This window comes from Dunckerocampus dactyliophorus, chromosome 16 (assembly GCF_027744805.1).
Source record: "Dunckerocampus dactyliophorus isolate RoL2022-P2 chromosome 16, RoL_Ddac_1.1, whole genome shotgun sequence".
NCBI lineage: Eukaryota > Metazoa > Chordata > Actinopteri > Syngnathiformes > Syngnathidae > Dunckerocampus > Dunckerocampus dactyliophorus.
This window is the reverse complement of record NC_072834.1, coordinates 4305124-4322241: the sequence shown is the minus strand read 5'-3', so window position 1 is coordinate 4322241 and position 17118 is coordinate 4305124. Positions and strand designations below refer to the sequence as shown.

Sequence of the window (17118 nt, the reverse complement as noted above, 5' to 3'; positions counted from 1 at the left end):
CTGCAGCCATGGTACTTAAAAGCACCACGAGTCACCGAAGGTCTGCAGGTGTGCCTTGTTATTCCGCCCAGCACCGGAAGCCACAACATCTACAACAAAAACAGAAAGCGCAGGAAGTGGGCGGGAACAGAGGAAAATACAGAATGTGACAACTTAAAGGACTTAACACTAAATTCAGTTGAAAGCTTTTGCTCTGGACAGATCAATGGGGTAGACGTGTGAATGAGAAGCAATCAAGCTGTGACATGTACACTGAGGGTGGGAGCACAAGACGCCACATGGTGTGTGAGCACCACATGGTGAGATGAGAATGTATAGCAGGTGGTTGAAGAAGGAAGGTGCGCAAGGGGGCGTGCAGATGATTTATATGTGTTCATGGTTGAACTCCCATGTTTGTCAAAAAGGACAGTTTAAACCCTCCATGTTGAAAGACTCAAGTTGTCTTACTTGCACGCTGTTGAAGTCGCTGGACCAAGAAAAGTGTGGTACCGAGATGGTGAGCCAATTCACAAGGTCAGCTCACACCTTCCTAGGGTTTGCTCAGAGTTGAAGATTAGAGATGTATGAGTCATGAACGAGTCATTAGAAACGTGCAATTTTTCTACCTAATCCGTTCACTTAATCACCCCTTAAATTAAAAAAGCAAAGCAAAATGCCACTAATGTGACACCCTTACGTGAACTGCATTTGTGTCAATGTATTCACCCCATGAAAATCAACTCTTCTTCCTGCCCGAGCTGCATCATAGACTTGACAAAACGAATGATTCACTCGCTCAGCCTGTGATTTTCACTGGCTCACAGGTGCGTGGCTAAGATTCCAGTTTCACTGACTCAAGGCTATTGTTGCCATGTGCGAGTTTCTACACAATAATTGCTTACATTTTGTGTAAACAGCTTAAGTGATTTTATAAAATGAAACCTAAAAAACTGAAAAGTGCTAGCAGGTAATTCTATTCCAAAAACATTGCATATATTATTATTTATATTAAATATAAAGAATCTGAAACAACATATAATACTTTACAATACAGCCAAATGCAACACTACCATTTTGAAAAGTCTGAATTATTAAATTTTCAGGAAATTGCCCAAAGAGCAGCATTAATATTTCTAGCCAGTAGCTTCATTCCCCATCTCTACTGAACATTGCTGTACAAAGCTTTTGTCTTATCCAATTGTCTTCCTCATTTTCGTCGGTAAGGCCAAGCATTCCCACACAGGAGACTTTGACAGAAGAGTTTCTCTGGATTCTCCTTGGCACTATCACTAGCCATGACTCCCTCTAACCAAATAATAATAATAATAACAACAATGAATTGAATTTACCGAGCACCATTGTAGACAACCAAAGCCACAGTCAAACACTGGTGGTGGTAACAGTTGCCCTGGGGCATACTGACGGAAATGTGGCTGCCAAGTCACACCAACGGCCTTGCCAACCACCACCAAACACCAGTGCGGGCTACACTGTAGGCAAGGTGGAAGAAGGACACAACAGGAGTGACTGGGACGGAGGAAGTTGGGTTCGAACCGCGAATCCTCCATGACTCACTTCACCTCATGAGCTCCTGCCACCCAAGGCTGTGTGTATCGCCCGGGAAATCGGTACGCGTCCGTACCAAATCGAAGGTTCCGTACATGAAAAAACAGACTACAAATACATGTACTGTTACAGCCATAGTTGGTTCCCATTGAGATCATACAAATATAGTATTGTACTACAGACTCAATCATGAAGTTATATTGGCAAATGCTGTGTAATTTACGGAAAATATGCACATGGATGACAGAGAAAAAAACTAACTGACGAGACGTATGCATTAAAGCGTTAACAATAATTAGCAACACCTGATTTAATCGGTTACTGCTGTTTAGTATATTATGACACAGTGCTTCAGTAATACGAGAGAGATAAGTGTTAAGGGACATCAGTTTGCGAGCCAGGCACCAGAGCTTAATGACTTGGGTTATTTTGCCCATCAGGCCCTGGCTGCAAAATTGCATCTCTAGTGTGCACTACATGACTCACTGATATAACATCAGAAGCAGATTGGAAATACAATTTAAGTGGTTCACATCACAATGCAGCACTGCAGTCACAAAGGAAGCCACAAGCAGCCTGGACTAATACTAATGAGCATCAACATTATTTAGTTAGATTGCATTGTCTAATACTAGTATTTGAAAATATTTTGGGCAAAGGCAAACTCCACCCAAGGGTTCCTCCTATATTATCGAGCATCCAATCCAGAGAAGAAGAGACAACATGAGAGGTGGTTGGTGAGTAAATGAAGGTAAGGCAAGGCATGTTTATTTATAGAGCACAATTTGTACACAATGTAATTCAAAGTGCTTTACAAAATCACTCTAAAGGCATTACCTAAAATTCCATCAAATTAAAACAATTAAAAATGAATTATAATTGAAGAGTGCAGATCAAATACTTTCAGTTGTCATGTGCATACTTGAATAAAAGTGTTTTCAGCCTGGATTTGAACATTGCCAGAGTTGAGAATTGTCACACATCTTCTGGAAGAGTGTTCCAGATTTTGGCAGCATAAAACTGAAACGCAGACTCACCGTGTTTAGTCGTGACTCTGGGCACCCGCAGGAGACCACTCCCTGAGCTCCTTAGAGCCCGAGATGGTTCACGTGGCGCTAACATGTCAGAGAAGTACTTTGGGGCAAGACCATGGAAAGACTTGTACACAAGCAGAGCTGTTTTAAAGTCTATTCTCTAAACAACAGGAAGCCAGTGCGGAAATTTAAGCACTGGACTAATATGCTCATGTTTCCTGGTTCTAGTCAGGACTCGAGCAGCAGCATTCTGGATGCACTGCAGCTGTTTTACATCTCGTTTAGAGAGCCCGGTAAGAAGGCCGTTACAGTAGTATAGCCTGCTGGAGAGAAAGACATGGATTAGCTTCTCTAAGTCTGTCTTAGACACTATTCCCTTCATTCTGGCAATGTTTTTAGGTGGTAAAAAGCTGCTGTTATTGATTTAATGAGGCTATTAAAGTTTAGATCTGCGTCTATTATTACCCGTAGATTTCAAACCTGATGATTTGGTTTTAGAGAACGAGTCTCAAGGTGACTGATAGCACTTGTTTCTGTGGGCCACAGGTAATGATTTCTGTTTTGTCTGAGTTTAGCTCAAAAAAGTTGTTGTGCATCCACACATTGATCTGTTTGATGCGGTGACAAAGTAAATCTGCAGGACCCTGTTCACCTTCCGTCAGTGACACAAAGATCTGAGTGTCGTCTGCATAGTAGTGGTATGACGCATAAAATGAAAATGTATAAAATATATATTGGAAATTGGAAACAGGACAACAGATAGCGGTGGTGTCATATTACTTGCAGCAAAGCAAGGGGTTGATAGGAATTAAATGATATTATAAATCAGAGATATAATGTTGCCTCACTCCAAGGTCTAAACCAGGGATTCTTAACCCACGGTTAGGCCACAAACACCACCTAGGGGCGCTTAGGTCAGCAGTTTTTCAACCTTTGAAACCTCTCACGGAGTACTATTCATTCCATCATCCGGAAATGGAAAGAGTATAGCACAATTTCAAACCTACCAAAACACAGCCGTCCACCAAAGTTATTGGACAAGGACGCCAAGGAGAGCACGGATCAGAGGCATAAAGACCTGGGTGTAACACGAAGCCCTATCAGAATCTGTGCTTCCTTTGCCGGATGATCTGTTCATTCATTTCATTCTCATTCTTGAGAGCTTGTCTCAGTGAAATGCTTTCCATGCTCAGATCCTTGACGTCAGCCTGGATTGTGGTGATATCAGCTCTCAGCTCCTCAGGTTTCCTTCTTTTCCTCCTCAGCTGTCTGTTTTAAGCCGTTAAAAGCCTTTTCCTGCTTGTCCATAAAACATTGTTGTTTTGCTTTTCTTTATTTGCTATCTCTGATGGTAGACTTCTTTTGTGGTGAGATGCCTCCTTCTGTAACTCATGTATCTTCTTCTTAATCTGATCTGACATCGCTCTCCTGATCCTGTACCTCCTTTATTATCACCTTCTTCTGCCCTGAATTCCTTTAACTTCTTCGTTAACGCTCTCTTTAGCTCTGCCATTTTTTTGACATCTCTGTTAACATCACCTTTATTATCTCCTTCCTTGTGTCAACGATCTCCTTCTGTGTGGCTCTTTTATACATTTGTTCTGTTGTTTTGTCACCTTTTTTGATGCCTTCTTCCATGAATCTGCTATCACATCCATCATTAGCACCAGAAAGGTTCCATACGTTTATTCTTCCTCATCCAACTTTTCGTATTTCTGTTCCTTCTTTATCAAAATGCCGGTTTCACGTTCTTTGGCTCCATTGTGGGTTATTTTGCAGCCGTGATCAAAAGACAAGCAGAGACGTAGCTGTTACTGTTCCGGTTCCTGTTAGCAAAGCAATTAGAATTAAAAAGCAGTTAGTATTAACTAGCAAGCTAGTAAGCTGATAACATGTTGTGATAAATGTTTTGTGATAAAAATACATCAAGAACACAGTTGGAATCATGCAGTGTATTAATAACACGACAAGATGAGCACCATATTGTACGCTAACCGGAAAATGTACGTGAACCGAGGCAAAATTCTGCCGTAAATTTCCTACGTTAACCGAAAAACATGCTAACTGGGGCGTACGCTAACCGAGGTTCCATTTAACACTGTTAATAGAGCACTCACTGTCATACTTAGAGGTTTAAACCTAAAGTTAAGTTATTTAGACAAGATATTAATAGCAATTAACATTTATTGTTTTAATAATAAACAGGTGATGTATTATTAGTATCGAAGTAGGAGTAGTAGGTAGGAGTGTTTGTAATATTAGTAATAAATTGTATTGCTATAACATTTTTACTACGTTGACAAAACAAAGCAACCTGTCTACCATAATGTCAGAAATAGCGTTTACTGTATATTGTCCGTGTTTTATTTCATTTCCAAATGCCAGTCTTGTCGGGCCGATGAGACATAGCGTATCTGACCTTGATCCAGTCCTGGATCTTAGTTCTAAACCTCCTGCCAGGCTATGACAAGACCCCCTCCACCAGCTTAAAAGCAAGTCTCACTATATCTAAAATAAGCTTTCTACTATGTGTCACAAGACCAGTAACCCTTTTCCTAAGGCATTCTAATCTACTGTGTCATCCTGATTGACTTTGCCCCATGGAAAGTGTTCCCTTTTAACAAAGGTGACATCATCATTGTCCAGTCAAAGTCAGAACAGCACCAAACACAGCAGCCAGTGCCTGCATTGCCAAAGGCAAGATAACAGTAAATTAAATGTGACAACTCAAAGAGAGAACAGGCCCAGCTGACGCAACCAAAATGAGAACAGAGGGACACTTTCTATTTTTATGTTTCAGTGATTTCACAGAATCTGCACACAGGATACAGAAAGGCTAGAAACATAAATAAAACTGGACTTTAATAACACCTTCAAAAATTACGGAGCCCCCTCGGGGACAAAAACTTTTGCGAGATGAGGCAAAGGGGGGTTAAAAAAAAGACAATCTTTTGCGAGATCGCTGAAAACCGTTCACATAAGAGCATTGTACTTCCGGTTCTGCCTTGTTCAGAACAGAAACAAAACAGACACAACAATAGAGTGGGAGTTTATTTTGAAAATACAGACATATAGTATAATATATATACTGTAATGCAGTGATATTACAACAGTGCTAAGCAGTAGAAAAGGGGTTTCTCTTTGACCGCATCATCTCGCAAAATTTTGCACCATCACAATTATTTCCCTCTATGTCCTCTCGGGGGCGCCGTAAAGAAATAGATGGATCAGCATGTGAATGAATGCTTTTATTAAAGCTAGGGGTCAGTGTTTCCGGAAAGTGAGGTTCCACAACTCTTGTTGACTAGCTATTTAGCTTCCTGTGTAACCGTACTGAACAATGGCGACTGAAGCAACATCGAGATTGTTGATATGGAGATATTAGTGCATAAATATGTGCCACCTTTCACTGCCACTAACAGTAACAGTGATTTCCTGTTACAGCAAACCATCCATCCTCCCAAGTCCCAACACTGGTGTTAAGCGATTGCAGCCGTTGAGTGAATTTGTTATTGTGAGTGAAACTAGCAGATTTCACAGTGATGTTGACGGCTGTTAGCACAAGATCTGAGCTGTCCTCAAGATGCAAAAGATTTCTGCTGCATTAGTAAATATAGCAAACAGAGATGCCGCGGTCATGTTATGCCTCTGCATCCTAATCAAACAAAGTTTTTCCCTGTACAAGTCATCTGCACTAAGAATAATCCTGTCAGTCAATTTGAATTATTCATCATAGTTCATGAAAGCTTCATATTCCATGTACGATTTATCACTGCATCCACATGGGCTGAAAAGGCCACAAGACCACCTTCCTTTCAGCAAGTATTTCAGGACCCTGACAGTTTTCATGCATTGCAAAGCCAACAAAGGAAGTGAATATTTACTGGTTGGAAGCGTGTTGATCTGCATTTGGTCCCCACACCAAATCTGGAAGAGTGCTGTCACTTCTCGAGACTTCTTTATTTTTAGATTTGTGTCTGTTGTGATATGTTTCCCTCCTCCTTCTTTGCCCCTTGGGTGGATTTGTGAATCAGTAACATTCTCTGTGTAGTTCCAGGTTTCTTTTTTTTTATTGTTGTTGTTTTGTTGTTGACAACATTTGTATAAGCATGGATTTGATTGTAAGGACACTGCAAAACCATTGCAGGAAAAAAGATCCCTCTCATTACCCTGATTTCAAATAAGCTTTACAAATGATAATATGTGTTTGTACAGCAGAGGATCTTCGGGAATCGGAAACGGGACATTGTATGGACATGTGGACTTTTTACTGTTATGCTTATTCAGCTGTGTTTTTTTCAATGGAATACATCATCATTGACCAAGAAATTTCATAATCTAAATGATGTTCAAATCCACTCAGATAATTTTGAATATGCAACGTTAGCCCAAATGTCCTGAATGAGCGGAATGCTTGATGTTGGAATGATTGGAATTGGGTGAGAATTCATCTTCTACAAAATGTGGAATTACGGAAAATGCAGGTATTTTTTGGAACTTGACATTACCTGGGTAGGATATCCTGAGTGAGCTGAACATTTTGACCTTAGAATGGTTCAGTCGAAAAATGTGGAAGTTTTAGGGTTCGGGGTTGTGAGTACCTGGGGTCTATCGCATCTGACTTCGGGCAAAAGGCTGACTACACCCTGGACTGGTTGTTGGTCTACCAGAGGGCACATATTACCCCCTGGATCAAAGTATCTACAGTATCTATCCATCTATAGAGCGAACCAATCACAGTGTCACTGAGTGGGGACTGAACCCACACTGCCTGGAAGTCAGGCGTGTAAATCATTAGACGATTAATTAGTGGCAATAAACTAGAGAACACAATGTATGTAGAAATTGCATGAATGCTGTAGAGCTGACACTGTGCTCAAATTCTGTAGAACTGAGAAGTTATTGAACCAAGCAGACGCAGAATGTTGCAATTTTGGTCATACAAAATGTGAAACGGGGAAATATTTGGGCATTTTGGAATGTGAAAAAAGAAAGCCTGGATTTCCTGAATGAGCTGAATGTTTTGACATCAGGGTGGATTGCATCAGTTGAGAAACCTGGAAGTATAAACATGTAGGCATATGGTTTTTAACATGGGGAAGATGGCTAAAATGGCAAATGCTAACAGTTAGCAGGCTTGTACCAATACGAGTAAGTACCAAAAGTTCAACTGAGCAGAATGCCTGTGTTGTTCCAGACCATTTTCAGCATTTTTAACGAAACAATTATCGTTAAATGAGCTTACCTACCTTCAAGGTAAACAAAGCACTTTTACAATGTCACCTCAGTAACACAATGACTGAAGATGGTGTATTTTAATGCATTCATAATTGAAAGAAAATGTAATCTAATGTCCGTCCCTCCTTACCACCCTCCAGTCCCCAAGAAATCCCAGTTACACTCCAGAAACCAAGTGTCATTTTATTTTCCTCACAAACTCCCTTACATAATCTGCATAATCTCTCTAAAGTGAGAATTGTTAGAAAAAGTTTGTCTCACTTCAGCCTCTTCAAAACTTTTGGAAAGTTTGGAACACGTGCAATAGAGGGATCTAAAACCACTCTCAGGACCAATAGTTCCATGTTAGTAGTTAACACAAACTATTAATAATGCTCCAATTGCTGATACTACTACTATAATCGCATGTGTCTATGTGTGTATAATTGGGAAAATCAATTTTACACATCTTAAACATTATAGTATTTACAAAACCGTTAACCAATGCAACATAGCTACCGGTTTAAAAAATGAAAGTAGGTATATTTATACATAGTACTTGAGTTGGTCCAACAAAAGAAAAGAATCACTCCCGCATCAGTCTCTTGACTTTGGCTGTTATGACATGTTGAGTAAGTGGGCAAACTTCTTCATTCATCGCGTGACAAGTCTAACAAATTTACACAACTAAGCTACAGTTGTCATCGGTGCGCTGAGGTTTTCGCACAAACTGAAGAGCCACACAGGGAAGACGAAATAATGTAAACTCGGAAATACAGAGAACACAGCAGAGAATATAAAAGGACTTACCTGGGAAAACAAGCACAGCAAACACCCAAGGTAGGATGATAAAACACAGTGATTTACACATGATTCCCAAACAGTGTTGCTCCTGATTTACTTAGTCTCTGTATGGATCTTCCCCGGAAACAACCTTCCAAGCCTGCCTTTCTACTTTGTTTTTTCCCCTCTCCTTTTCAATTCCTTTTTTGTTTGTTTACCAGATAAGATATTTCCAGTCACACTGCAGATGGTTTAAGTCCAGTAAAAATTGTTGCAGGTGTCAAACCAACAAATTCAGAGCCTATCTCCTTTCGCTGTAGTCGACCACACTCTATTGCTCTCATCCACATCAGCGCACAGTAGGACCACTACTCTGCTATGTGGGAGGAAGAGGAGAGGGAGGGAAGACTGCTTTGTCGGTATTGGCTAAAGCTTCCAACGCTCCAAAGCTGATGGTAGCAATTTCTGACTGCTAAATTCAATGATGAGATACGCTCCCAACATACTGCTCACAGCCTCGTGTGTGGGCACCATCGGTATCTAACACTTTCTTAATCCCCTTGGCCATTTAAAAAAACGCATTCATGCAAATTCAGTTTAATAGCACTCACTTTTTTTTTAAGCGGACGATTGATGCTTGTGTGTCCTGCAATATGAAGAAACCGGACGCAATGTAGGTGGAACGTGTGTGCAATGTTGAAACTCACTACACTAGTCATTTTACATCAACTCTTGAAGTTATTTACTATTAGGAATGTATAAAACGTTAAAATGCTACCACGCTAATGTTAGCATGCTAGCATCTAGCAAAATAGCGCTAAGATATTTCTGTAGTGATATAGGTACAGTACAGGAGGTCTACGAACAAGTTCTGTTCCTACAAAGGTGATGTAAGTCGGAACTTATAACTAAATTAACACACTCAGGCTACATTTACACTGCAGGTAAATTCCGATTTTTTTGCTCATATGTGACCTGTATTGGACTTCTCTTAATTTTGTATGTAGATATAAATCTGTTGTGTATCCCATGCTCGTTCGTATATATGGCCTGTACGTCATCAAAAGGGGTGTTTTGCCATGCGAGTGTAACGGATGCCAGCCAGTGCGGCTGCTCAAGTGTACGTTGGTAAAACCTCACTGGATTGACAGTCCGGGCTTTTGCTCTCTTGTCTCCCATTCCGAAGGTCCTGTGTTTGAGCTCTGGAACAGGCAGTGTGAAGCAGGCGGGTTGCATTGGTGCCATGACCCGGATGCAAGTGAAGTTTGAGGGGGTGAGTGTGACAGATGCCGGCCAGTGCGGCTGCGCAAGTGTACCTTGGGAGAACCTCACTCCCTCGGCCTTAAGAGCTGCGCTGAATGCTGGGTTGACAGTCCGGGCTTTTGGCCCAACCGTCAGCGCTCTTGTCTCCCATGCCAAAGGTCCTGCGTTCGAGCCCCGGCGCGGGCAGTGTGAAGCAGGCGGGTTACACGAGACTTGGGGAAAGGTACTGACATGTTCTGCTTGCTCCTTGCTCCTTTTTAATCTCCTACGTGAAATAATTTGGTTAAGAAAATGTCAACTGCACAAAATCCTTGCAATTGCCATAAATTCAGCAGGATGCACCACACATTGCAGACATTTACTTCTGTGAACTCACTCACATGCGTGTGATGTCGGTGCTTTGTGCGCTTGTCATTTTCCTTTTCTTTGACCTCTGAAGAGTCTGCCTTGCGCTTGGGAGACTGAATGAAGGGGAAAAACGTGAACTAAATGGAACGAAAGCGACGTTGTCCTTCTTCAGTGCAGCATTCGTAACTTGTTCTCTTTTCTTTTTTCTAAACACTGCCTGTGTATACTATGACAGATGAGTAAAAGGCCCAGCATGCTAACAGTTAGCATGCTAGCACCTAGTAAAATAGCACAAAGTACCAAAAGAGATTAGGTCAAATCTGCAGTGATTATACACCATGCCTGGAACCTATAAACGGTACCATTTCAAATGTTTAAAATAGATCAAATGCTGCCAATTTAACAGTTTGTATGCTAGCACCTAGCCAATGTAGGCAAGCTAGCACCACGTACAGAAAGCGCTGAAAGATCTGAGCGAGCCGAACATTTGAAAGACTTTTGAAGACGTCCCGAAAGAGCTGGACAATTTGATGTTGGAATGGTTGGATCGGTTGAGAAATGTGGAAGTAGTAGAGTGTCAAAATGAGGGCGTAATACAATTAGAACACAGAATAAGAACAGAAATAATAATTGTCATGTATAATATTTTGCATATTACATTTATTATTATTATTTTAGAATACAGCATACAGTATGACTGCGAGTTGTTCGTGAAGCTATAGACAAACAACCGCAAACAAACAGCTCTTAATGCTTCCAAGTACGTGCTTGACAGTCGTTGTGGTATTCTTGCTGTCATACACAGCACTCGAGTTGAGTTGATGCCAAAGCGCTGAAGGTTCTTGCAGCCAATCTCCCGCCTTAAGTAGGTCTACAGTGTTAGTAGTGATAGCTGATGCCTTGCTGCTTGTTATGGGAACAAACATTCATTTCGCGCTATCAAATTCAATTACTATAAAAAAATATATTTAACTAATTGGGGCAATTCATATAGTCCTGGGAAAACATGAATAATCATTTATTTACTATGTGGACATGGGAAGTATCAAGTACAGAAACAAGTATCAAGTACAGAAACAAAGTATAAAGTGGCGTGTGAAGAATCTAGTTTACATGTTGAGTGGAAAACGTTGTGGTTGGATACAGTATTTGTATATAGTAGCTAAATCCAGATGGCAAAGTCATTCATGACAGATATTATCATAAGAGTGGTTTACTTGGTCTCAAAACGTGTTGACAAAAATATCTATGAGCCTTCATTTGTAGCACAATAGACATTTCAAAACACACCCGCATTTTTTTGTGAGTTCAATAAAAAAGTCTGTTTGTCCAGTCATATTTTTTCATTGTGCTTTTCTTAAAATTAATGTTAAAATCTCGTCTCATTCTCGTGGACCCAATCTCGTTCATCGTCTCGCCTCGTGAGTTGGATGTCTCGTGACACCCCAACTAAACAGTCGTAGCAGCTCCACCCGCCGTCATTAGTTTTTGTTTCAATTTGTGGGGAAAACGTTCAACAGTTAAAAGCATCATGCTTAGGTTATGGATGCAAAGTTAAAAAACATTTCAAAATGTACCTGCATTGATTGTTGTTAACCTCCACCAGCGTTGTGCACGCTCCATTTCTTCATGACGTGTTTAGTAGCGATTCTCTTTTTGACATTTTTTCCATGCTACCATCGATTACCTCTAAGTTGTTGAACCCTTTAGTATCTTTCCTCATTTGCTACTTTGTCTTTTTGTTGGTACTTTATTAGCTTCCCGGTGACCTTTATTCACCAGGGTCTTTTGTTGTTCTCCTTTGTGAACTCCTTTTGTTGTAATTAAAATACCTTTTTGACACCACGCCGTTTGCTCTGGGGTCCACTAACTCCTGGCACATGTGCACCCGTCACAATAGCGTCTTGTATCGTTCTTGTGAACAAGAGGTGGTAAACTCTATTCCTTTTACTGACTCTAGTTTTTATGAGTCACACACTAAAGTGAGTCGAGTACTCACTTTGAGCATCTTGCCCTCTCTGTTGCCACATCCAACATGGCGGTGAGGTCGACGTATGTTTCAGCGCTCAATGCGGCGTCTACGTCACCAGGGAAACTTGCAGAAGTCCGCTTACCTGACTCACTAAACCCGTGAGCCCACGTCAGCTCGACAAGCGAGCAGCTCAGACAGGTACAGGAAGTGGAAAGGAGAGTTGATTTGAGGCAAGGAGCAGATCTGTTGCTTTTTACACACGGTTAATATATTTACACAAATGCAGTTAGAGCAGCAGCAAACAAGCTGGACATTACTCATCCGGGAGATTTGTCAATATCAAGGTCGACAGTTTAACTGCGTGTGCGGGGTAAGTAGATCTGATTGAAAATGAAGGTTATAGTTAAATTCAGGTTGCTTAAAGGAAAATGCAGAATTAGCCTTGCTGACGTGACGCACATCTGCGCCACAGTGTGTGTGCGTATGAGTCTGCGAGAACGGACTGCGAAATGAAGGACGGAGTGTACCGAGCAGCTGAGAAAAGGCCTTGCCAATAGTGCTTGACAACAACAGCAGACCACAAAGCATTTCTTGAACCATGTGGTGTTACTTTATTCAACACGAGCAAATGTCATCCAAAATATCGATGTCCAAGTTTGCTGTGCTAAAATGAATGTGCCAAGAATCATTTTACAATGAGAGAATATTCAGCCCAGTTAGAGCAGGATGAAGCACAAGGAAAAAAGGTTCATGTTGCAAACAGAAAATAGCAAAACTGTGTTTTAACACTATTTAATGACTGTTGATGTGTAGCCAACAGCATAATATTGCATCCAAGATTTGTGAAATAAATGGTAATTTGAAAACATTTACCAATGTTTTGTTTTTCATCACTTAATCACACATTAATTCATTCATTCATTCATTCCAGTACCAATATTAGTCACAATTATGCCCTTACGTACATACTGTACGTATGTCTGCTATGATACACAGACTTGCTATGGTTATCTCCTCAAGGTTAGAGGCCTCTTGTCTCCAGTACAAGTCCTTCACATGCTCAGTCTCAACAGCCTTGGGCGTCTGGGCATTTTAACCTTTAAGGTGCCAGAGTTGTTTTCGGTTTTGACGTTACTATTTCCAAAGGTTTTAGCTTGAAAATGGTTAGAGATAAAGGCATAGTGTAAATTAGAAAAATCATCAGTGTGACCCAAAGTTTGGGATGGGAGTAAATTCACTCATTTAATTTGCATATTATGACCGCGTCCGTATCTGGACAGAGTTCCACCATCTGGTGACGGCTGCTGTATGGCCACACCTTTTCCTGTGGAAGTTAGACATTTTCCCTAGATGCCATCCAATGGCACTCGACGTCACCAACATGAGCCACTGGTCTCGCCAATGCCAATTTCACGTGCTTAACGATGGACTCCCAAAGAAACAAAATTGATTTCTCAATGGGTGATCCGCAGTGCAAAAACCTGTGGGCTTGTGCTTCAAGCTGGCCCCTGTTCAGATTCACTGTTTTCGATTTATTTTACAGTGTGATCGATTGATCGAAGCAAAAAGATTTGACAATTCCTGTTGGCCGTCCCGAAAAAAGAGACACCTCACCTTCCATGGCTCTTTCCCTGCACTAACTCGAATGTAAAGTAGCGAAACACCAGAAAAACAAGTACTTAAGTGGTACAATACACCTTAACACCGTGTTACAGTGTCGAGGAGCCAGCTAGGAACAGCAAATTAAAAAATTAATTACAAGAAAATAATAAAACAGCCACACGGTGAGCACACCGGTCACCAGAAACGACTCTATACGTTACCGCATACAGTATGTCCGCAGCGTACATCTGTCAGTAACTACAGTACATAGATAAGACAGACTAGGTTTGTTTTCATCATATTGTATTTCTCCTTTTTATAAAACTCTTAAATTAGCTTCCACCACTTGAGTGTTCAGACTCATCAACCTCCCTCACAGATCAAATTATACCTGCTCTTCTGCAGCTTCACATTACATTATGTCTCGCTTATTTTCAAGATTCCATATAATCTAACATCCCAGTAGCTCTCTGACCTACTTGGCATCTGCTCAGATCCTCCTGTTCCTTCATCATTCTCATAATACCCCTGCTCTGCTTATTACGATGGTGGACTCCTTGGATTTCTTCAATTAGTTTGTGGAGGACTGACTTTCTTTCAACCTTATTCATTCAGCTCTGCTCACCCAAGCCTGAACATTTAGTCATGTTCATATATTTATGTTGCACGGTAGTTTTATTTTACACTTCCGGTATTTAACATGTGCCATTTTTTTAACAGTGAGAAAAAAAAGAATATAGAGAATGTGTAATGACCAGTAGCTCAATCTGTTCCATAATTTTACTCCACATACTGATATGCTAAAAGTTCTTAGTGCTGCACTTTCAAAAACAACCCATTTACTCATTTAACAAAAGATAACCGGGTTTTGTTGCCTGCGCAGCCATTTTCAAATCACACCACTGGATCTAAAGATCTCAGATTAAGATGCAGGCTAAGACTAGACCAATACAGAACTCGACCCTCCTTTCTTTTGAGCAGTTCCTTGGTGGATTTAATGGAACGTTTTCATGTTGCAAGAGCCACGTCTGCATCAGCTTACATTTTTAGCAGATGGGCTCACATTTTCTTCAAGAAAATGAAGGGGATAAAAAAAATGTATTTAAATAACTTTTTTTTTAAATATAAGGATGATTATTGAAAAGAGTTCTTGAATCACAGAGCCACAGATGCAACTTCCGTTAGCAAAATAAACCAATGGCAGACCTGTCAACCTTCCTGTCAACGTGAAAAATCTGTGATACATATTTGAAAACAAAACTCTGTTATTATTCGTTATTAGGGGTGTAATGGTTCGTTTTAATTATATCATTAATCATACTCTTTGTCAGGGTTGATCACGTGACGTGACGTCAACTCTGTCAGCAACCACAACTCTCATCGACTTTACAGTAATCCCTAGTTGACGCGGTTAATTGGTTCCAGACCAGCCCGTGATAAGTGAATTTCTAAGATGGATTCTTTAATTAAACATGGAATACTTTTGTTGTTGGAGCAAAGAAAACCTGTTTACGACCTTTTTAAATACGGTTTTTAACATTTAGAGCTCCCTAGACATGAACTAACACCCGCGTAGTCACCTTCACACTCGTAATCCCCAATATAGGAGACCTAATCAGAGAAAATAAACCATTTAAAACATAAATAAAACTCTTGCTTATGTGTGTTGCTATGCTTATGTGTTCCAGACATGTGGACAGGAAGTGATGTCAGGGGTTGAGTTAAGTTTTAGCTGGATTACGGCCTTAATATTAGTATTATTATTATGATTATTATGTAAATATTATTATTGTGGCTGTTGTGAGATCATCCAAACCTGCAATAAAAGGCTATCTGTTGCCTACTGACACATCGTGACCAGCGTAGAACACTGCATGTTAATACCTTATATTTATATTTCAATGTAGCCATTTTTATGCTTGCAAATGCTTCATTTAGGCAAACAAATATGTTTCTAACTAATTTTATTTAACCACAAAACATGATTTAGTAATCAATGTATTTTTTAAAAACCCTGACAGAATGAATTGCGAAATGCGAACCGCGATGTGGCGAGGGATGACTCTATAGGCTATTAGCTTCCTTTGTAGTGTGCAAACAACGGTAATTAAAGAGAGAAGGTGACTGTTATTGCAGCTTGAACTAATACATGTGTCATTTTAATTTCAAATGTTGATGATCCAACATTGGAGACCACGTTTGCGAAGGTGGGCTGCACAGCCGCTGAAAGAGTCATATACACAGAAAATAATGTACTGCAAGCCGACCAATCACATCCTTTACAGTCCGTGTCGCCACAACTTCAGAATTTTTTGGGACGTTCACATCACGCTACGCGCAGAGGCTGAAGTCAAAACCTGAAACTGGGGAAATGGAGAGCAGAGAAGCATACAAGCAAGCATGTTCCAGGATCAAAATACGCATCATGTACCGTACGAACAATGCGTACATGTTGGCAGGCCTGCGATATCCAGCTCAGATACTATATACGTTAAGTAAAGGACATAGCAGTCGACCCATTCAGCACATAAACACTCTCCTGTAAACACTGCATGCGTCACATCAAGATTGCTGATACATGAAGTAGATGCTGATTGGAAATATTCAGCAACATTTATCTCCATCTTCCCTCAATTCAATGTGTGGCTTTCACTTAATCACACTGCTTAAACTGGTTATTTTGAGTAAGCAACATTCAAATTGCTCTTCATTTGCTCTTTTCACAGTCAGTACACAAACCAAACAAATTTCTGCAGCCGTGTTAATTATGCTGTAATTTGGTGTGCCTACAAGCCACACCCCGAGTAAACCTTCTCTGGTTGGCAAGGTTTACAGCTCATTTCTACTATTTCCCTGCTCTTCCAAGCATTTGCACAATATGCCTTCTGCTTAGTAATTACATAGAGCTTCATAACAGCTCACTCTGCCCTGAATAGGATCACACAGGCCTGGGACCACTCCAGTTTTTTGGGGTTTTCTTCGACACAAATTTAAAATGAAAGAGTTGCCTTTGCAGAAGCCTCATAATTTATGTTTATGTTTATACTGTACATGAATATATATATATATGTATATAGATTGTCTAGCTAACCCGTGTCTCAGATTTATCATTCATTAGTGGTGCGTACCTATGCACTTTATAATTTAAATTGTGTTTATTAAGTGTGTGAAGAATATTTAGGACTTAAACCTGGATTCTGCATTTAGCGTGATAGCTTCTGTCGCTAGTAAACAATGGCAGGTGTTGTTTTTAAATATGATTAAGACAAGGAAGACAGCATTTAGACAAATGTCATTTATTTAAAATAGAGGATTTACATATTTTAAATTAACAGAATGACTTATTTTGTCAGA

At 40.3% G+C, this 17118-nt stretch overlaps 1 protein-coding gene across 2 annotated transcripts in view; it reads right to left on the bottom strand.

Moving 5' to 3' along the window:
* Positions 1-8924, bottom strand: part of opcml (opioid binding protein/cell adhesion molecule-like) — a 178188-nt gene extending 169264 nt beyond the window's left edge. For both annotated transcript variants that reach the window (XM_054754711.1, XM_054754712.1), the window contains exon 1: positions 8607-8924. In XM_054754711.1, the coding sequence (XP_054610686.1) occupies positions 8607-8667 (61 nt within the window). In that variant the 5' untranslated portion in view covers positions 8668-8924. The remainder of the gene's footprint in view (positions 1-8606) is intronic.
* Between the last annotated feature and the right edge of the window lie 8194 nt (positions 8925-17118).